Source organism: Octopus bimaculoides, chromosome 5 (genome assembly GCF_046866305.1).
Source record: "Octopus bimaculoides isolate indiv1 chromosome 5, ASM4686630v1, whole genome shotgun sequence".
In the NCBI taxonomy this organism is placed as follows: domain Eukaryota; kingdom Metazoa; phylum Mollusca; class Cephalopoda; order Octopoda; family Octopodidae; genus Octopus; species Octopus bimaculoides.
Window position 1 is genome coordinate 99,486,509 of NC_142932.1, and position 24,000 is coordinate 99,510,508.

The 24,000-nt window shown below is 37.4% G+C and overlaps 1 protein-coding gene across 1 annotated transcript in view; it reads left to right on the forward strand.

Annotated features, from left to right (window-relative positions):
• Positions 1-24,000, forward strand: part of LOC106867858 (adhesion G protein-coupled receptor D2) — a 49,742-nt gene that overhangs the window by 3,956 nt on the left and 21,786 nt on the right. Inside the window, exon 2 of the mRNA XM_014912899.3 lies at positions 19,343-19,409. Within this exon, the coding sequence (XP_014768385.1) occupies positions 19,365-19,409 (45 nt within the window). The 5' untranslated portion in view covers positions 19,343-19,364. The remainder of the gene's footprint in view (positions 1-19,342; positions 19,410-24,000) is intronic.

Below are 24,000 nucleotides of genomic sequence, written 5' to 3' on the forward strand. Positions count from 1 at the left end.
AGAGTATGGTAGATGTCTAACGGCGGGTGTTCGTTTTGTTGTACGTTTCTGAACAGTTTCCAGGAGATTTATATGCTGAACAAGATAGGGGTTCCAGACTGGTGATGCAAATTCCAAGTGTGGACATAACATTGTCGTATACAGTTTTAAATAGATAACTGGAGAGCGGCTGACAAATGTCTTACTGGGTGATGCTAGCACCCCCTCAGCCTTCTTGACAATGTGGTTTGTCCAACGCAGATCGTTGCTTACAATAATGCCCAAATCATGTCCGCTAGAAGACTTCTTGAGATTGATGTTGCTGAGGGAATATGTAAAGGCTAGATTTTTCCTCCCAAAATGTATGGTGACGCACTTGTCCACAGCTAGCTTGAGTTGCCAGTCAGAGATCCATTGCTGCATTGTATCCAGGTCTGATTGCAGGAAAGATCTATAGCGCATAGGATCTGTTCTTTTTATTTCGAGGTACAGCTTGATGTCATCTGCATATTTCAGCTATGTGACAGATAGATAGATAGATAGATAGATAGATAGATAGATAGATAGATAGATAGATAGATAGATAGATAGATAGATAGATACACACAAGTACACATGTATACATATATACACAGCCCCATGTACACATATTAAGACAGCGATGTGGGTGTTATGATATTTTTAGTATGTTAGGATAGGAAAGAATGAGGAGAGGGGAGAGGAGGGGAGAAAGTTTACTGTATTATTGTTATTCTTCTATGCGGTATCGGGAAGATGTATATTTCAATCGGTGGTAATGTCTCGGAATTTTCTCACTATGTTTGTCCACTGGGATTTCTTGGCTCAACAGGATATACAATGCTTCTTCAAGGCGCAAGTCACAACCTCCGGATAATGTATTATACGGGTGTGCATATTTTTATGGACCATTCGATTTCATATTTCATTTTTTCTTTTAGTTTCCATATTAGGTCCTTTAGTGACGTTGCGTGTCCAGATCTACATTGTCTCCGCTTCCAGTGTCTTTATTTTCATAGTACAAAGGTATTCTGAGAGCAGAAGATGTGTCCTACTTCTGCAGTAGACTACCGGATAATCGTTTTATTGGACTCTCATGACAAAGTTTCCGTCCACCAGGCACTGTGTTCTTCAGCCAGTGTTAGGAAAACCGGCATTAACGACTGGAGAGAGTTACAAGTATCAACGAACATAGTTCATATTGGTTCTTCCAGGTTTGCGTTGCAGGCTCTCCACCAGCATATTTTAGTCTGGAACAATCTTGCTACCAAGGTAGTAAGTGATTCTTCGTTCGCAACATGACTTTTTCTCTTTGATGAGTGGCAGAGAAAAGCCAGTGAACAGAAAAAGGCGGTATGCACTGCATCATCTGTCAAAAGATTCTCTCTCTCTCTCTCTCTCTCTCTCTCTCTCTCTCTCGAGTTCCTGAACTCAAATTTGTATATACATGCATGTGTGTGTGTGTGCGTGCGTATGCGTGTGTATGTGTGCGTGTGCGCGCGTGTGCGTGGGTGCGTACGCGTGTGTTTAATTATTCGAATTCTTCCTCTGATGAAGGAGCTGGTTTCTAACAGAGATACGAACCTCCATAGTTGGAATGTAGATAACAAAAACAATGTCACATTTTAAATTTGATAAAAGTCTTGCATATTTTTACTGTTCCTCTTACAGATTGTATTTGTAATGTGCGAGTTAGTTGGTTGATTTCTTTTCCTGAAAACCCTAGCTTATCCAGATTGTCACTCGCACAACCAAAGGGCACCAATTATTATTGTTATAATTGTGAATCTTATAATCTGGATAAGGAAGCTGAAGGCTTTGAAGCAGTTGTCTATAGCTATTCCCTTTCTCTTTGGTTTTCAAAGAAATATTCACATCACCAGGACAGCTGACCTTTATGACTGCACATACTTTTTCTTGTTGCCCCAAAAAACAATATCCGGCATGTTATATTTACAGTCGACTGATGTTTTGATGAGAACGTTCCACCAGTATTCTTTGTGTTGATGGTTGCGTATATATTCACTAACAAGGGGATTCTCTATATTCTTGGACAGTCTTTTTTTTTCCCCTGAATATCATTGCATATTGTTTTAGCGACAAAGTCGTGTCGCGTAGGGAAGTATTACTTTGATGACACTTTTGGGCAGCTGCTAAGCACACGTGTGATATCTTTCACAGAAATATTACATAATCTACATTTTCGGTTGCATCCTGGAGCTTCAAGAATGTCACTGTCTCTTTTGCTTATTATGTATTTCGTAGCAGTCTCCTGATCTTGTATTGCAAATGCATAACCTTTGAAGTGTGATGAGATTTGCGGTCATTAGTCCAAGAGAGGTTGCACTTCATGTCAATATTACTCTTTTTCAAGTCTTCGGGAAACAGACCAATACATGCTTTTTTTTTTTTTTGGTATGCTGAACATGAACACTAATATGGTGCAACAAAAGGGCCAAAACTAACTGTCAGGTGACTACGTTACTGATTACAAGTATTAAATGTGCTACTTATATAAATCAACACTTCAACCTCTACAAATGTTTTTCTTGTTCCACTTAAAATTCATCAGTTACTCAGACCCAAGCACGAAGGCATTTTATTATTGTGTAACGGAGTGAAATATAAAACTGAAACCAGGATTCGTTATGACAAAGATTTACCCAGCGAATATAAACGATTATAAATTGTTTAGAATAAAACAGCAAGCACACTGTAGTGTAATTGGTACGCAGTTACAAACGATACACGGTTGAAATACCATTAGAGTACTAGTCGTTTTGTTCCCTCTCAAATTAGCTTATTAAATGATTTACATTAAGTACTTGACAGTCAAATAATAATACACACACACACACACACACACACACACACACACACACACACACGTATTATGAGTGTGTATGTATATATATTTTGTATTCCTTTTTATATACATATGGCGGCGTACGTACACTTTGGTCTCTTATATGTAAGTACATATGTATGTATATATATATATATATATATATATATATATATATATAAATTTTGTACGACTCTCTTATTTTTTCATTCTTTCTTTCTTTCTGTCAGCCCCTTCACACTTCGTTCTTTCCACTCTTCTTTCTTTCGTTCCCCTTCTCACACATTTCCTGACTTTCGCTTCATTCTCAGCTTCCCTCCTCTTTCACTTCACTCTGTCCCTTTTCTTTCTCGTCCATCCCTAATTCTTCTGTCCCTCTGCCTCAACCTCTCTCCTCTCTCTCTCTCCACGTGACCGGTGTTCGGCCAAGCCTGACCTTTCTTTCTTGGTTCGACTACCATCAGTGCAACATCTATATTCCTCCCCATGCCTGTCATTTCTTATGTCCCTGCCGTAAGGCTTCACTTCCACACACGCCAGCTTAATTTAATTCGTCCTTAGTCGAAAGACGCCTGTTGTTATGTCCTGTTAATTGCATTTGTGTTTGTGTACCATTTCTCCGTTTTTTTCCATCCTTGTTTTCGTATACATTCGCTGCTTTCTTCCAAGGAATCTAGTGCTCTTAGCCTAGTTTTTCTTTGGGGCTGGCCAGATTGGGGCAATCTCGAGTATAACCAGCCGAAATTGCAAAGATAATCGGGAACTCGACTGAGGAAAGAAAACTTCCAATGACCCGTCCATATATTTTCTTGTCCCTTTTTTGTATCATGTCTGGATGTTTTGTTGTACCTTTTTTGTATCATATAGCTGTCTGGATGTTTTGCGTTCTTGTCCCATTTTTTGTATTCCTTTATATATATATTTATGTACATGGTTGTGAAACTATGAAAGTCTTAGGATTTGAGGGTGTAAGTCAACAAATGTGATGGTGTGTGAAAATTGGTGGTATGTTTTCGCGATTAGAAAATGAAACTGTGATAAAATATAACTTGGCAGTCAGTGAGGCAGTGTATGATTGTGTGAGTGTGAACTGGAGAAGAGGCGGGGATCGGTTGTTGTAGAGATTATCAGTGAATATATGTTTGTACATATATGGACACTTGAATTCATGCGTGTGTATGTATGTATGTATGTATGTATGTATGTATGTATGTATGTATGTGTGTGTGTGTGCTTATGTATGTATATGTGTGTGTGTGTGTGTGAACAAACAGAGAGGAAACATAACTGAAGAAGTTGTTGATTAAGTATTTAGCTACGTCATCACACACGTGTTTTATTAACAATAATATCTGTTATATAAGGAAAAATCTAAGCTGATTACATTATCAAATCTTCAGAGATTGCGTAACAAACGTAAAGAAACTTTAACATTTAAGATAGACATCAGACAGTGTTATGGTATCAGCCACCATAAATACTGTAATTATAGTCAGTGCTACGATAACACACGCTATGTTCCTGCGAATCGAGCTTGCGCTTTGCTTCATCCCTCAGTTTCCACATAAAAGAAAATAATAATTATCTGATACGACCTCACATTCTTTGACTAGTCATCGGTTTGAACAAATTGTGATACAAGACGAGCAAAACAAACGAAAAAACTTCTTTTGATCTTGCTCATATTTATGTTAAAATGAATAATCTGCAAGGAAATCATCTGCGTGCTAGAAACACTGACAGATGAGTAGTTAATATAGGAATATATATGAAGTGGATTCGATCAACCATAGCCAAATTTAAATTAACACTTCAACAGAACTTTTCTCACGGTGGAACAATGGGTTTTTTCCGTGAGAGCAGTTTTACATTTTCCAGATGCCTTAGCAAGGCCGAATTAATGTCTTCACCACCTGACCCTTCTAACCTCTTATAAGCCACCAAAAACTAGAATTAAGATATCACAGTACCACCAATGAAGCCCATTGTTCTCATCGATATGTCTATCCTTCTGGATAGTTATAAAAACAAGAACCCCCACGCAAAAATCAGTTAGTCACTTGGTGATAACTCAGGAGATGAGAGAGGGCTGACATGAGTTATAGTGAACCGACCACTAGACTCATGGCCACAAGCAGGCAGACAAATGACCAGAGGGTAAAAGAAAGAAGTTTAGAATCAGCGACTAACACTCTCTCACATTAACTAACTCACTCTCTCTTCTCTGCACATTATCATATATCTCTCTATGGTTTACTACTACAATAAGAACATACAGGCCGAAATTAATTTTTATACTTCGCATGCTTTACGATTTCATCACCTGCCCGCCGAGGCAAGGTTTATATAAATGCAACGGTAAAAATAAATATTTTCTTTACATCTCCAATCACTGTTCTTTCATCTTTACATAATGGCAATCAACGAAGAACCAAACCTTACAAACTGATTACGACGCCGACATCTCATGATTACAGCCCGAGTTGTTATCTATAATCGTAAAAATTAAAAGTTATTCAAATTCAATGTTTTCTTGAAACAATGAATTTCTATAGAGATTAGAATTTAAATTCCAATCTATGAAAAGTTTCCGTTCTACAATATTCTTAAAGGAACGAAAAATTACCCAACAGGTGTCTGGCAGGTGTAAAAGACTAACTGGCATTTCTTGTCAAGAGTACAAGCGACAGTCAGATCGCTGATGTTTGTTGCGGACTCAACTGTCGTTATTTGATTGCTGTTATTCTGTGCGTTTGTGTGTAAAAATCAGTTGTGCTTTTCAGGGTTGCTTTATTTTTACCTTTAACTTAGAAATAGAGAAAGACATAGTGCTAGATATAAAAAAATAAGCCATTTGCGGAAAAACGTGACGCTGATGACCTGGAGTCGCCTCAGATATATATATATATATATATATATATATATATATATATATAGATAGATAGATACACACACAAACACACACACACACACACATATATGAATATATATATATATGTATGTATGTATATAGTTATATGTATTTGTATACATATACAAATACATATAACTACATGTATGTAAGCGCGTGCACACACAGACACTCACACACATATATTTATGTAGAATTCGAGATGGCAACAATTTCTTTCATGTAATTATGCGTTGTTGCATATCCAGACCACCATCATCAGTCTCTCATGCAGTGTCTACTTTTTTTTTTTTCGGAAGAAACAAGAAATTATTTAAAGTGTTTGGTACATTTTGGATATTTCAGTGAACTCTGGTAGGGGAGTAAATCAATTATTCACACAAACTGTCTTAACCTGATGAATAGTAATTGTGGTTCGATAGGAGTTGACCGTTTCATAGTAACATAGTAAGATAAGCAGAGAGATATGCAGACAGCAGGTGGATAAAAAGCTAATGGACTGGTAAAAGAAATTAGTAAAGACAAATGGGGTGAAATAAACGCACAGTATTTTATCTGAAGAATATTTTAAGTTGTAAAGAAATGCTGGAGCAATGATTCATATATTAGTAGGCATTAAGTCTTTAGTGTTGAGTTGCCAAAATTATATTCTTACATCTACGTTTAGCAGGTGTCGGAGTGTGAAAGTCACGTTAATGTATTCTGGAATTATTGAGACGGTCCCAGTCATAATCTTGGGATCATTTCGTTTTTCTAATATTTCTGGTCTTGAGTTCAGATACGCATTTAATAACTGTGGGGGGTTTTAATACGAACCTTTTTCAGTAGTGCACAAATCGTAGTTTTTATTGCTGTTCCTGTATGGCTTAAACCTTTCTAGTAATTTACCTTTTGCACACTTGTTTGAGGTTGATTATTTGAAAACCCAGATGTAAGTGGAGAGTTTAGTCGAAAGTAGTGTCTCGCTGTTCCTGAAGTTGGACAAATGATTATAGTATTATGTCTTAAGTTACCCTTTGATTATTCCAAACACCGATTGACAAAGTTTCTTCAGTTGGGGTGTAAACACTCAACTGCTTAGTAGACACCGTTACTGACATTGCCAGAGCTCTCCATGGAGTAATCATTAATATTTCTGCAGGGAGAGCTTCATAGACTGCCCTTTTCTAGATACTAGAATACCTGCCCAACTTTTAAAATATCAAAGAATGACACGCGACAAAACTCTCTAGCTACATATGGTTTTGAAAGAAATTGACTCATGCAACAGTGTAAAATAATAAAATACCAGAGAGATCCATACCATAAAGGAACGGCAGAAAAAACCTTCTTAAATTTATGTACTTCTGAGAAGAGGCTGATATTTTAACCCTAGAAGCTAGACATCTACTTGAACACAAAATTAGAAATACTAGGAAAATGCACGCATGAACGGAAATACATCCTTAAATCACAATCAAAACTACCCTGATAACTTCACAACACACTGATAATCGTACTTTGGTTCCTTTTTAGCGTAGATGTAACTCAACACTTTACATATAACATCGAACTTCTGATACTTGACTCTTTGCTTTGGTTGTTCCTCCTTTTTTTTCCTAAATAATCTGCTCTCTCTCTCTCTCTCTCTTTCTCTCTCTCTCTCTCTCTTTCTCTCTCTCTCTCTCTCTCTCTCTCCCTCTCTCTCTCTCTTGCTCTCTCTTCTTGTTAACATTTTCCCTTAGACATAGTTACTGATAAAAAGAAAGAAAACAAGTACTTTGGATGGATAACTGACTTAGTCCGATTCCTGATTCCATTGAGATACCCAAAATACACCGAACTCTCTCAATAACGTCTTGTATATTCTGGAATCGAAAAAGGAACTGTGAGAGACCGAAGGCCAGGTGGACGTGATTATGTAAATATGACAATAACGTGAAAGAAACTGTAATCTTCGAATCTTTGCTTTTGATTGTATTACATTACATCCTACCATTCGGCATTGAGTGCTGTCGCTTCGGACATATTCTTATTTTAGTTGTGTATGCTAGTGTGCATATCCTACGTATATATATGTATATATATAAATATGCGCAAGCATGCATGTGCGTACTCTCTTTCTCTCTCTCTCTCTCTCTCTCTCTCTCTCTCTCTCTCTCTCTCTCTCTCTCACACACACACATACAAACACACACATATATGAATATATTTTTGTGTATGTGAAGATTAGTTGATGTTATTGAGGTTATCTCCCTTGTTTTTTGTCTTTGGCTATTTTAAATACCACCAAGGAGTATTTTTGTCTTTTAATTACAAGGGTAATCCTTGTTATTCGAAAATTTTCCAACTCATTCTATTGCATACACGAGGCACTATAGTATAGGCATTTACTATTTACTAATAAGGCTACCTTGAGGTATTTCCCCAAATCCTATTATTGATAAACATAACCAGCATCGCTACATCCTATTTATTTCTACGTGTGCTTGTATCTCTAGTAAACGCGCGCGTACACAGACACACAAACACGCACATGCACACACGTGTATGTATATCCCAAAACAGAGGCGAAACAAATTCAAATGTATTTTTCTCTTGTACCAATATTAAGGATCGACACACTAATTTGTCTGAAATCGAAACCTTTTACAGAGCACAAGTTCACTTTTTGGCAGGGTCTCGATCTAAAAGCAGTTTGATATCCCATGCTGTTTACTTAGAACTTTGCATCCAATTCCATTCCTTACCGAGTTTTTCAATCGTGCCAACTACTATTCCTACATTTGAATATCAGTCAGGAATGTGTCTAAACCTACAGATGAGGTCGACTTTGCCTTTCATCCTTTCAGGGTCGATAAATTAAGTACCAGTTACGCACTGGAGTCGATGTAATCGACTTAATCCCTTTGTCTGTCCCTGTTTGTCCACTCTATGTTGAGCCCCTTGTGGGCAATAAAGAAATAAGATTATCTTGATTCGTCGAAAACAACCGGCTCAAATCAGATCCCAGTCATTATGTTGAAAGACTTAACACGATATACCTCCAATCCCAGTAACGTTCTCCAATCGCATTTACAAAAAGTAACTTTCTGTCTTATGGAAGAAGTCAGTAGTTTTTCTAGCAATCAAAATCTCAGGTGACTGCTCCTCTCCATCTAAATATGGTCCAATTAGCCAATTAAGCAGTAAAAGTAAGCTGTCTGAATTATCATTAACAAGCATGTCATTAATTAATGGCATAAAGCCAGTCTCTTTAGAGGCATGCAATATAGTTTCTCGGTCATTCAAATTCGTGAGTGATGACATACTTATAATCTTCACTCAAAGGGTATGTAGTGCAACATATAGCAGCTTTGGTGTGCACTCGGTAGCGATTTTGACGCTCACGTTTTTGTTTTTGGCATCTCCTAAGTATTTTCCAATGGAGTATAGCTTCATAAGCTGACAACGGCCTATGGCATATCTGTTAGAATATTTTCCATCAACAAATTTCTAAGAAGAAAATGTTTGAAAGCTGCCATCTGCATTTATGAAATCGGTACACATATAACACAAAGATCAATAACTTACCAAAGTAATAACATCCTCTAGTGATGAGTTTACTGATAATACCACGATTTATCACCTCAATACTTGGTGCGAGTAGCTGATTTTTGCAGTAAATTGCAATGGGATCGAACTAAGAGAGGAAGAAAAATATCCATTCCATTCAACATTTTGATGATTTTGCCAACCAACACCCTCATATATACATATAGTCTTCGGCTGTCCGTCGTAAGTCGACGTTGACTGTTCTTGTTCAGTAATCACCTCTGGCAGGCTTGCTTTCATATAATACATAGATACAGCATGGCCACAGTCAAATGACTGAAACAAGTAAAAGAATAAAAGAACATCATCATCATCATCAACATCATCATCATCGTTTAACGTCCGCTATCCATGCTAGCATGGGTTGGACGATTTGACTGAGGACTGGTGAAACCGGATGGCAACACCAGGCTCCAGTCTGATTTGGCAGAGTTTCTACAGCTGGATGCCCTTCCTAACGCCAACCACTCAGAGAGTGTAGTGGGTGCTTTTACGTGTCACCCGCACGAAAACGGCCACGCTCGAAATGGTGTCTTTTATGTGCCACCCGCACAAGCCAGTCCAGGGGCACTGGCAACGATCTCGCTCGAAAATCCTACGGGAGCCAGTCAGGTGGTACTGGTAACGGCCACGCTCAAAATGGTGCATCTCATGTGCCACCCGCACAAGAGCCAGTCCAGGGGCACTGGCAACGATCTTACTTGGCTTGCCGGGTCTTCTCACGCACAGCACATTTCCAAAGGTCTCGGTCAGTAGTCATCGCCTCGGTGAGGCCCAATGTACGAAGGTCTTGCCTCACCACCTCAGCCCAGGTCTTCCTGGGCCTACCTCTTCCACAGGTTCCCTCAACTGTTAGGGTGTGGCACTTTTTCACGCAGCTATCCTCATCCATTCTCACCACATGTCCATACCAGCGCAATCGTCTCTCTTGCACGCCACAACTGATGCTTCTAATGTTCAGCTTTTCTCTCAAGATACTTACACTCTGACGGGTATTCACATTGACATTACACATCCAACGGAGCATACTGGCTTCATTCCTTGCGAGCTTACGTATGTCCTCAGCAGTTACAGCCCATGTTTCACTGCCATGTAGCATGGCTGTTCGTACGCATGCGTCATACAGTCTGCCTTTTACTCTGAGTGAGAGTCCCTTTGTCGCCAGCAGGGGTAAGAGCTCTCTAAACTTTGCCCAGGCTATTCTTATTCTAGCAGCTACACTTTCAGCGCACCCACCCCCACTACTAACTTGGTCGCCCAGATAGCGGAAGCTATCGACTACCTCTAGCTTTTCACCCTGGAATGAGATAGAAGTTGTTTCCTGTTTGTTTACAGTCTTTATTGCACCTGAACATCTGCCACAAACAAAAACTAACTTGCTAGTTAACCTGCCTTTGATGTTGCTGCACCTCTTATGTGTCCATAGCTTGCACCGGGTACATCTTATAGAGTTACTACCTACTCCTTTTCTACATACTGAGCAGGGCCATCTACCTGAAGGGGTTTGTGTTTTATCTACCTTCCTACTTATTAGGATTTTGGTTTTAGCTAGGTTGACTCTAAGGCCCTTCAATTCTAGACCTTGCTTCCACACCTGAAACTTCTCCTCTAGTTCTGATAGTGACTCCGCAATTAGGGCAAGGTCATCAGCATAGAGGAGCTCCCAGGGGCAACCTGTCTTGAACTCCTCTGTGATTGCCTGGAGGACTATGGTAAATAAGAGGGGGCTGAGGACGGAACCTTGGTGGACCCCTACCTCTACCCGGAATTCATTGCTGTACTCATTTCCAACCCTCACCTTACTGGCAGCATCTCTGTACATGGCTCGCACAGCTCTCACTAACCATTCTTCTATCCCAAGTTTCCTCATTGACCACCAGATAAGGGATCGGGGGACCCTGTCAAAGGCTTTCTCCATGTCAACGAAAGCCAGGTACAGAGGTTTATCCTTAGCTTGGTATTTCTCCTGCAACTGTCTCACTAGAAATAAGGCATCAGTAGTGCTTTTACCTGGCACGAATCCAAACTGCATCTCATCTAAATTGATTCGCTCCCTAATTAGTTGGGCTATGACCCTCTCTGTAACTTTCATAACCTGATCTAACAGCTTGATGCCTCTGTAATTATTTGTATCTAAAGCGTCACCTTTACCTTTGTAGCAGTTGACTATGATGCTGCTACACCAGTCATTGGGTATGACTCCTTCGTGTACCACCTGGTTCGTAATACGGGTGACTAGGCTATAGCCAACACTGCCAGATAGATAGATAGATAGATAGATAGATAGATAGATAGATAGATAGATAGATAGGATGATAAATTGAATATTAATTCAATTTAAATTCAATATTAATTCAATTTGGTTTTAAATTGAATTATATATATATATATATATAAATATATATATATATATATATATATATATATATATATATATATATATATATATATATACATACATACATAATACACACATATATGCATATATATGTATGTATGTATGTATGTATGTATGTATGTATGTATGTATGTATGTATTTATTTATCTATATATGTATAGGAATAAACAATTTTGGTAGTGTACAGAATAATATATTGGTAATAATGATAAGATTAGTCCACAGAAAGTTTTCATATTTTTTAACGAAATAAAATGAAATAAAGTAAAACAAAGTGAAATATCTAGATTATTACATTCAAGAAAATTTTGTCTAGCGCTCGAGAATGTTTGTGCCTCTATTTTATTTTCATTTAATTGTATTTTATTTCCTTGGAAAGTTTATATTTCTTTGCTAATATTTTCTTCTGACTAAATTTATTATTATTATTATTATTACCTACCTACCTACATACATACATACATACATACATACATTGTATGTGTGTGTATTCTTTTTATGTGTCATAAAAAAAAAAACTGACTCCAAATATAGAAAATAGTTGAAATAGTGAATACACAGGTAAATAAAAATTCTCTGTTGTCAAAAAATTTGGATCTCGACAAGGGGTATTTTGACACAGAATCCGAAAATGACATCCATTCATTGCCATCACGTCAAGATTTGAAGTTACTGGAACCATAGAATGTCATTGTTTCTTTTAATAAAACAACTTATGAGGAACAAGGCATAACATACAAACATGCATAGAAATTGGTTTTTCTTCAAAACCAGAATGTTTTCTTAAAATTCTACTGAAAAACTAGTAAAAATCTTAACACTTCTACAAAGAAATTACATCGCCGTTTATGTCTAATTTCTCATTAATTTGCGTTTTGATGATTTTCGTGACAGCTGAAGATAACGAACCAAGTTTCAGCAATAGATCGCATCATAAGCAAGTCCCATCTGCCTCGATACCTTCGTTCCATAGATTCTATGCCCTGATGGAAATGTTCTCTCTGCTTGTCACTTGTGTCATCAAAATTTTCAGAGAATTTATCAAGGTGACTGTAGAGATTGTGCAGCTTTATGTTCATATTTGTTCTCAACTTTTGAAAGTTCTCCAGCATAGTGAAAGCATGATCTATCTTTATCCATAATTTTAACAAACTGCTTCACAATGCCAAGTTTGACGTGGAGTGGAGACAGGATGACTTTTCCCAGTTGAGAAGTAGCTATAATCACCTTTCAAAACCTTTACACATACCATCATAAACATTACCTTTCTCATTGCTAAACTGTATTCTTACTATTGGAATATATAACCAAAACAAGGGAGAGTACTTTTGCACACCATCTTAAAGTTCCCTCCCATAGCATCATTCACCAGACACTAATCCCATCAATTTTATTCAGTAGCATTGAGCTATAAATAAACACTGACCCATCCATTAGCCAGCACTAGCCGACAGTTACCGTTTCCACCTTTTAATTTTAACCAGTCAATGAATATTAATCACCATCTTATAACAACCAGCCTTAGCTATATGCTATAAGGACGTTGTTAAACGGAATCAAGCTCAGTACTATTTTCCTTGCTTCTGTAAAACTTTGAATAATGAGATTCAGTGTCGATAACTGATGAAGAATTATGGTCCTTCTGTGTCTGCCCTATGTGCCCCCCACTTAATCAACGGATGCATGTATAGAAGATCAGGTCAACATATTGCAATTCCTGTATGGAACATCACGTCAGCATATTGAAATTCGTAGTTTTTAAAAGCCCCTCTTAACATTTTCTTATCATTGTCAAAGACTCTATTTTTTAACATCTTCTCATCATCATCAAAGGCTGTATAACTGTATTTTAATACAATTATGATAACCATTTTTTTAACACAACAAAGCTTATACAAAGCTTTACATTTTACTTTTCATAACCTTTTTTTTTAAAAAGTGAAACCGGTCAAGTCAATAAACATCTTTAAGAACCTCTGCATTTTCAAACTCTATTTCATATATATATATATATATATATATATAATTTTGGGATTTGGTTTGCAAGATTCTTTATGTGAGTTTGTGTGTTGAAGCATATTCCGTTGCTCCAGCATGGCCGCAGACAAATGACTGAAACAAGTAAAAAAGAATATATATATACATGCACATATATATATATACATATATATATATATATATATATATATATATATATATATATATATATATATATATATATATATATATATATATATATATATATATATATATATACACACACACACACACACACACACATATATATATATATATATATATATATATATATATATATATATATATATATATATATATATATATATATATATATATATATGTATGTATGTATGTATGTATGTATGTATAATGTATAGCTATATGGTAAGTAGCTTGTTTCCCAACCAAACCCTTGAGTGGATTTGGTAGACGGAACTGTGCAATGGGCTGCAGTACATTCTCTGGCAGGTCAAAAGTGAATTGTGGGTGTCCATTGTGTCGGCGAGTTCTTTTCTTTCGTGTTATGTGACAGTCGAAACGAAAACTGTGTGTAGTGAAAGTTGTTATTTTTGTCTTCGATTTGATGAGCATGATGTAAAAGCTGTAATTCTTGAGCTCGGCTCACCAGAATGTAACGATGAAATGGAATATTTAACCGCAGAACAAAATATTGTCTTCATTTTCCAAATGCAATTAAGTTGATGAAGAAGAGGCAGTCGTGTACTAGAACATCAGAAAGCTTACGCGGCAACGGCTGTGAGATGAAAGTTGTAGATCTATCACGTCGGGGTCACCAATTGTGGTGGGCTGTTTGTAATGTGCCATATCAATTCGATATGATGTTGCCCACTATTGAATGTAGCGTATAGATGTAACGTTCCAAGGTTCTCCTGTCGGAGTAACCAGTGAACATCGAAAAATCAACACAAAGAAGGAAGAAATATTATTTACATATGCTTATTCGTTTGACCGACAGGTAGTTAAAGAGACAGTAGCAATTCTAGTGATAGTGACAGCAAGGATGGCTCGCTGGTTAGTAGTTGATAGTATAGAAAAAAGTTGTCTGTCACTAGAAAGTGAAAGAGTAAGGAATGCAAGTTGCTGACTAGAAAGGACGAAAGGATAGAGGTGGCATCGTCGTTCTTGCGACTGAGGGAAGTGCTGCTCTTGGTCATTGCTAACGCAAAAGAGCGTGTTGCTCCTTAATGTGACTGACACAAAAGAGAGGGTGTTGCTCCTTGGTCATAGCTGACACATAAGAGAAAAAGATAGGAAATTCTCTTTGTTATATAGACTATGTCAGTAATGTAGGTCAAACTTTAAACAAAGGACTGACCTTTCCTTGACCAGCACAGGTCCTAGGGGGTCGAGTGTTTCCTCATCAATGATCTGGTGTGGAGAGGATTTCCCTCTCGTTTTGACAAGCAACTAGCAGGTGGATTTGGTTTCAAATCTCAGGCAGGATTAAGTTAGATGCCTACATATATATATATATATATATAAATATATAACGTTTTTTTTTTATGTCCTGTACCCATATTTGCATGTATATATACATATATATGTAGGTATGTACATATATGTATGGATATATGCATATATTTATATATTATTTGTATTATTATATGATCGAACGCCACGTATCCTTTTCCAAGTAAGTTTTACCTTAATAATTACGATGCGCACTCTTCTACAATCTCTTCTCTGTCTATCTCTCTCCCTCTCTTATTCTTCATCCTTTCTGTTTTTCTCTCCCAGCCTTTCCCTATTATTCTATCCCTTTCACCTTTCTTTCTCTCTCTCTCACTCTTCCTCTTTGACTCTCTCGTCGCTGACACGTGACGAAGGGGGATCTCTCTTTCTGTCCACTTCCTTCCTAAAGAAAAGATGTGCCTTTTCCTGTCTCCTCTTATGGCTCGTCTACCTAGCGTTCATAATAATTTTTCTATCGTCGTGGCTCAAGAGCCCTCACCATTTGTTTTTACTGTCTTATTCTCACTGTCCTGTTCTTGTTAACACTTTCACCTTCCGCAAAAAATCCCAAATTTTATTTAATTTGCTTTGCGGGAAGGACTGTTTCAACGAAGTCGCGTATTGTCTTTGCCTTCAAAACGCGGAGTAGATGAAACAGGAACAACTGACGAAGGGGTATACTCTTTATGTTGCATGTCTCGTTTCTCTGTCTGTTTTTTTCGTTGTTCGAAAAAATGTTCGTTTTCTATGTTTTCGTTTCTCATTGTGTTTAACGTTTTTTTTTTATGTCCTGTATCCATATATGCATGTATATATACATATATAATGTAGATGTGTACAAATATGTATGGATATATGCATATATATATATATATATATATATATATATATATATATATATATATATATATATATATATATATATATATATATATCAGTGGCGACTCAGGCACTCGGACTGCTCGGGATTAGCCCGAGTATAAATTGAGTATAAAGTGAACGTATATTCGCATGCCTATTTAATTTCTGCCAACACTGACTTCAAGTATGTAATTTCAGCCAATAACTCGGGCTCCTTTTATTGAGTCTGGTTCTGCTCACTACGTGGCACCTTGGGCGAGTTTCTTCTATCTTCTATAGCCTTAGATCGACCAAGTCTTGTAAGTGGATCTGGTAGGCGGAAACTGAAAGAATCCCATCATATATATATGTGAGGGGGGGGGGGTCTGTGTTTTTGTTTGTCCTCCACCACTACTTGGAAACAAGTGTTGGTGTATTTACGTCCCGTGGCCTGGCGGTTCGGCAAAAGAGAACGATAGAATAAGTGCCAGATTAAAAAGAGTACTAGGGGTCGATTCATTCGATTAAAATTCTTCAAAGCAGTACCCCAGCATGGCCGCAATCTAATGACTGAAACAAGGAAACTATAAAAGACATACATACATACATACATACATGCATACATGCATGCGTGCATGCATACATACATACATATATATATGTATATATATATATATATATATTCCAGTGGCGGCTCGTAGATAAAATTGTTTTAATATTGTGTAAAAGGAAACAAACATATAAAAAGAAAATTTATACATAAACTTGAACGGTTCGCGTTGTGGCCACTGCCGGGTAGTGTGTTTAATTTGTTCACTCTACACCGCCACGAATTACCCCTTGTTTTTCAAAAATCCCCCATAAATCACAAAATAAGGGGGTGGGGTGAATCTGCTCCATTCTTCAAATTCTGGCAGCAACACTGTAGCTGGAGGAAGAATAATAATCTAATTCTACACTTTATCACATTCAAGAAGACAATTGCCCAAGGTGCCACGCAGTGGGAATGAACTCGGAACCATGTAGTCGGTAAGCAAGCTACTTACCACACAGCCACTCCTACACCCAACAAATTTTTCAAGGTTTTTACATATTTGACAGAAACATAAATAAATGAATATATAAATAAAATAAAAAGATAACCTACAGAAAAGTGAAATAAAATATAATAAAAATTCATTTTAACTAGTTTCATAGAATTCAACCAGTTTCTTTCAAGCTAAAAATATTATGCTTTAAGCAAAGGGAATATTCTTATATTTAAGGTTCTATCATAATCAAATATTTGATGTACTACATGTATTTAAGAGTATATTTAAAACTGTATTTCAATAGCAATATATCTGTTGAAATGATTAAAATAATATTCTGAACTTTTCATACATTTAATTAACATGTTTAATAACAAAATACTTTTGAAGCTTTACAAATAATATATAACATCGTATATATGGATTGAGTTTTATAGATTTTTCATATGCAACTCGCTAAACATATCCATGTTTTTGAACATTGTCATTTTATAAGATTTTGCTGGCAAATTCTTAAATTAACATAAACATTTATTTACTTGAAAGAAAATTTCCGGAGAATATTCTTCGGATCTAGTCTTTCTCATTCGCAAAATGAGCTCCCCTTCAATTTTGCTCAGATCGCTTTCAATTTTGGTGTAACAATGCAAGGATCTTTTTGGTTTGACGGGCAACACTTGCTCTGTATATAGCAGTATACGCAACGTTTCATTTACATATATTCCTAACGCATGCTATGATTGCTGGATTGCATTGCGTACCTCATATTGTACGACGAACAAACATTTTCCACTTTACTCTTTCTTCAGTGTATTCAATTATAGTTCCCATAATCCCGGAGGAATTACATTTGCAGTGTCCTTTGGCATGCCTTGGATAAATACACTAGCGGTGTGGTTTATTCCTCCAATAGCCTACAACTGGAAATGAATCTAGCATTCAAAGCTAACAGAGTACTTGTCAGCTATCCTGTGTTCCTCAGTGCCTAAAGTGGTGTAGAAAGTGGTTAAGTAATATAATTACTAAATGGATAGCACAGCTCGGCTGAAAGGATACAGACCATTGTCATTATGAACTCAGTCTGCCAGTAGCGTAGCGTGGATTCTGGCCACCAACTGCTTTAAACATAACATTCTTTCGACTCTAGCAAATACACGTAAATGAAATGGCCGCCCTATGCAGTCTGCATACCACACACTTGCTGCGGCACTGCAGTCTCTTTGCGCTTGCGTCTTTCTACAAATCGTTATCATATTGCGATTGCTGTTCTGGTGGTTTCTTCATAGCTATTGTTTTACATTTTAGTAGAAAGTGGGTTATACATCTTTAGATTGTATGCCTGACTTTCTACTATAAAATTAAAGAAATAGACGGAACGCTGAACTCCAGACTAAACAACTTAAACAACATTTATTTACTTGGTAAAACATACATATCTTTAGTTATACATCTTTAGAGGTGAGAATAACGAGCTGTCGAGTATAAGACCGAAAGATGTAGAGACAGCTTTAAACACACGTCCATGCTCAATCGCTGGCCAGCGAGAAAGAGAATGAATTGAGCGGGAAACGCTTGCTTGTTTAATTCTACGCATGCGTAAGATTACGCATGCGCAGGCGTTACTACAACATGTATCGTTCTACTTACTGGTTATTCAGACGAATTTTGTTTCGACTATATTGTTCTGAATATTTCTTAATTATTGCTCAGTTCTGTAAACTATTTTATCGTTGTGTCAAAAGCGTAAATCTCTATAATTTCTTGTAGTCATCTCGAAACTCATAAGATCTCAACATGAATTCGCTAATTATACAGTGCACACGCTACTAGATTGAACCACTGAAGACTGTTTATTGCAGTTCGACAGCTGATACACATTTTGCTTGGCCAGTGGTGACATTTTGTCGCTGATTAATATTGTGAAACAATACACCAACCAGTGTGCCTTCTAGTACGTTTACTTGCTGTACATTCCTGTGCATTTTACTCAGTGATACTTTTGATTACTATTTTAGCAAGTATGATGCAGTCTATGCTCCGATAGCAGTGTCATATTAAGATTGAAACATAGCTGGAGTTGTTTCTCGCTTTAGGCAAAAAAAAAAAAATTTTTTAATAGTATCTAAAAATTGTCTTTGTTCTCACTGCATTATTATTTCTAGTTAGCTCTTTAATATTCCCAGCATTAAATATGTTCACCTTAAATAAAGTTTAAGAAAATCTGTCTCAGTACTGCTTTCCTCTTATATTTCAGGGTTTCACAAAAACAACCGAAAATGTCTGTTATGTACGTTTTCCTCACACAGATGGGGAATTATACGGTAAGTAGGCTTACACCATGTGTTCTCTTGTCAGACGTTTCTTTTCCTTATTGATCTCCTTTGCAACATGGTTTCTTCAACATTTGAGTATCGCAAACAAAATTTTCCAACGATAGTACGGCAACAACAACCAAATAGCAATAATAATATTCCTTTCTATTATCGGTACAACAACAACAACAACAACAATAATAATAATCAGGGACCTTTTGAGCGGGATGGGCTACTCGACCTGAAGAAAATTCTAACTGGGCCCCACCTGCGAGGTCATGCGCTGTTTATCTTGATATGAGATCACCATGTCGCGCACATATAGTTGTGATGCATGTGCCTGGTGTACCCTTATCAGACGGGTAGTCATGATGGGTATAATGGGCTTCGTATATTTTACCCCAGTGTCACTTTGATGGCATGCACTGCTCTCTCACTCAATAATAATAATAATAATAATAACAATATGTTAATCGGTGGAAATTGAACCAAGAAACAAAAAATGTGAATGAAATTCATCATCAATGAAATACATCAGAACAAAAAACATCACAGAAACAAATAATTTGATCAAGGCAGCAAGTATTATTGTAGCAGAAAATGTGGGTGTTGATGTCAAGAAAAAGAAACATAATGGGAGTGACAAAAGAAAAGATCCATGGTGGAAAAGAAGAATACAGGCGGAATTAGATATGCTCTCGAAGGTCATTTCTGTGTTAGACTGAAAAGAGAAGGGAGAGCTTAAAAGCGATCAAAAATTCTGGGCACTGAACAGGAAGTATGATATTAAAAGACAGGGTCTGAAAGTGGTAATGGAGGAACTGAAACAGCGCCTCGTTGCAAAGAAAGCAAAGTTGGTAAGATACGACCAAAGAATGAAGGGTTACCAGCAGAATAGGTTATTCAGAGTAGATCATAAGAGATTCTACAAAGAAATAAAAGGAGAGTGTACAGATGAAAAGTTGATACCAGATAACATTGAAAGTCAAAGGTTTTGGTGTGACACCTGGAGCAAAGACAAGAAGCACAAGAAGGATGCTGAATGGTTGCAAGAACTGAAACAAGCAGTACTCTGGCCAAAACAGGCAGAACTAGTCATTTCGGTTAGGGAAGTGAAGGAAATCAGCAAACAAATGGGCAACTGTAAGGCTCCGAGACCAAAGATTTGATGAATGTCATGCATGAATAGCTGCACAACCCAACATCTTGTTAAATGCCGACCAAGTAACACCAGAGTGGTTGACAATGGGCAGGACATTGCTCTGTTTGAAAACATCGAAAAAGGCAATACGGTAGACAATTACAGGCCAATATCATGCTTGCCACTTATGTGGTAATTATTGACTGGAATAGTCGCAGAGTCAATGTACGGACGTCTGGAAAAAATGGAGTCCTGCCACATGAGCAGAAGGGTTGCAAGCGTAAGTGCAGAGGTATCAGGGATCAACTTCTGGTAGACAAAACTGTACTTAGAGACTGCAAGAGGAGGAAAACTAACTTAGCCATGTCATGGATCGATTATCGTAAGGCGTACGATATGATCCCACATTCTTGAATTATGGAATGTATGAACCTATTTGGTATTACATCGAATGTTGAACGATTGCTTGGAAAAAGTATGGCGAAGTGGAGGACGGAATTAATAGCATATGGAAGAAGTTTAGGGACAATAGAGATCAGAGGAGGCATCTTTCAAGGTGACTACCTGTCCCCATTGATCTTTGTACTGTGCATGATACCATCAACACTGATTCTGAGGAAAGCAAAGGCTGGGTATGTATTCAAGAGCCACCAACAAAAAGTCAACCACTTGTTATTCATGGATGACCTCAAACTTTATGGTAAAGATGAATCCCAAGTCAGTTCCCTCGTTGATACGTTGTATACTTTCAGTGCTGATATCAGAATGGATTTCGGACTAAAAAAGTGTGGTGTGTTAGTCTTGAAGAGAGGCAAAATCAAATGTATGGACAGGCTAGCGATACGGTCGGGGGAGGTTATGAATCAGATAGAAGAGACAGGTTATAAGTACTTGGGGATATTGGAAATGGAAAAATTGATGGAGAAATAAATGACAGAAAACTTTAAGGTGGAGTACTTGCGCAGACTGAGAATGATCCTTAAGTAGAAATTAAACGGACGGAATAAGATTGAAGCTATCAACACCTGGGCGGTTTCACTCCTTAGATATGGGGCAGGGGTAATCGCATGGACAGTAGACGAACTAAACAGCTTAGACAGAAAAAGAAAGAAGTTGCTGACTAGATATGGGATACTTCACCCCAAAAGTGACACAAACAGACTGTATGTACCAAGAAAAAGAAGGGGGAAGAGGACCGATTGGATGCAGAAACAGCATTAGAGCAGAAGAAAACAACACAGCATGATATACAAAAAATGCCACAGAACCGCTCTTATTGGAAGTAAGAAAGCCAGGCTTGTGTAGGATGGAAGATTGCAAAGATAAAGCACTGTACAAGCACTTGAGAAGGAATGAAACTAGAAATAGGTGGATAAAGAAAAGAATGCATGGATAATTTCATAGGGATGTTGAAGATAAGACAGAGAAAAGACTATGGATGACTAAAAGTGATTTAAAACCGGAAACGGAGGCTCTAATCTGTGCTGCCCAAGAGCAAGCATTAAGAACCAATTACATCAAATACAGAATAGACAACACATCAGAAAGTGAAAAGTGCAGAATTTGTGGACAAAATGGTGAAACCGTATGGGATATTATCAATCAATGTACGCCATTGGCCCAGAAAGAATATAAGAGACGTCATGACAATATAGCAAGGATTGTCCATTGGACACTTTGCTACAAGTATGGGCTTGACAAAGCAAAAGAATGGTACGAACATAAACCCGAAGGCATCATCGAAAATGATAATGCAAAGATCCTATGGGATTTTATGATTCAGTGCGACCACAAGATAGAGAATAGGAAACCAGTCATAGTCTTAACTGAGAAAGAAAGCAAACGATGCTGGATCATAGATAATAGCATGCCCAGCTGACAACAAGGTATACGATAAGGAAGAAAGAAAAGTTGATAGATATAACAGGTTAGCTTGGGAAGTTAAGCAGTTGTAGTCGCTGAAAAAGGTGGTAGTAGTACCAATAATTGTCGGAGCCCTGGGAACAGTGAGTAAAAATCTTGAGAAGTACATAGAACAAATAGGGGCTGCAATAAAGGTGGAGCACTTGCAGAAAACAACACTGCTTGGAACCACTAGAATACTCTGGATGATGTTCGAAAAACAAAGGGGTGTTACCTTAGTTCACTGGTAGTGAACAACTGACACTGTAGTACATCTCCAGCGTTAGAAGCTGTGCAAAGACAATAATAATAATAATAATAATAATAATAATAATAATAATAATAATAATAATAACCAAGTATCAAAGCTTATAATGTGCGGAAAGAGACCCTGTGAGACCTCTGACAACAGTCTGCTGTTCACTCTCACAGAATCTACCAGAACAAACAGACCGACCTGAGAAGTAAAACAATAATAATCGTTTCTACTGGAAGCACAAGGTCTCAAATCTGTGGGAAGAGATTAAGTCAATTACATCGACTCCAGTGCGTAACTGGTACTAATTTCATCGACCCCGAAAGGATGAAAAGCAAAATCGGCCTCGGCGGAATTCGAACTTAGAACGTAGCGGTAGACGAAATACGTTAAGCATTTCGCCCGGTGTGCTAACGATTCTGCCAGTTCGCCACCTTACCAATAATAATAATAATAATAATAATAATAATAATAATAATAGTAGTAGTAGTAGTAGTAGTAACAATGATGATGATAATGGAGAGGAAGAGGAGGATAATGATGAAGAAGATGATGATGACAGCACAAAGCCAGTAGTTTTGAGAAAAGAGTTAGTCTTCGACTCCAGTTTTTGACTGGTACTTTACTTATCGATCCCGGAATATGAAGTTGATCTTGAAAGATTCGAGTTCAGACCGTAAAGGATTGGAACAAATACCGCAAAGTACTTTTTTCTGACGCTCCGACAATTCTGTCAGTCCATTGCAGCGATGTTATTTGTTAAAGAACATGCGATCTACGGTTTGAGAATTCCTTGCTCGGGTTATCGATATATGTCGACCAGAAAAAGAAATGTCATGATTGTAAATGACAACTGATATGATGGCACAAGCAGTCAATCACTATACTAATGTTTGACAATGATTACTTTCATAAATCTAAGTTTTAAGTTCAATCAATTTCTGGGCTAGCCAAACTTTTACTTCTCCGATCCGATTCCAATAGAGTGTACATTATGTTTCAGTACAAGTATGTATTATATTAAAGAGTAAAGACTCCCTTCGGTTACGAATGACCATGGGATTGCACCTAGAAAGTTTCCCTCCGAGGCACAAGTCTGGGTAAGGTTATTTTGTAGAAGACCAGTAGTCGTCCATGCATATCAGTCTCCCCTCTCCATGCCACCGATGTTGTTCAAGAGAAAGGCAAAGACCAATACAGCTTGGCACCAGTGATGTTGCAACTCATTTTCAGAGCTGAATGAACTGGAGCAACATGAAACAAAGTACCTTGCTCAAGGACACAATACACAGCCCGGCTCA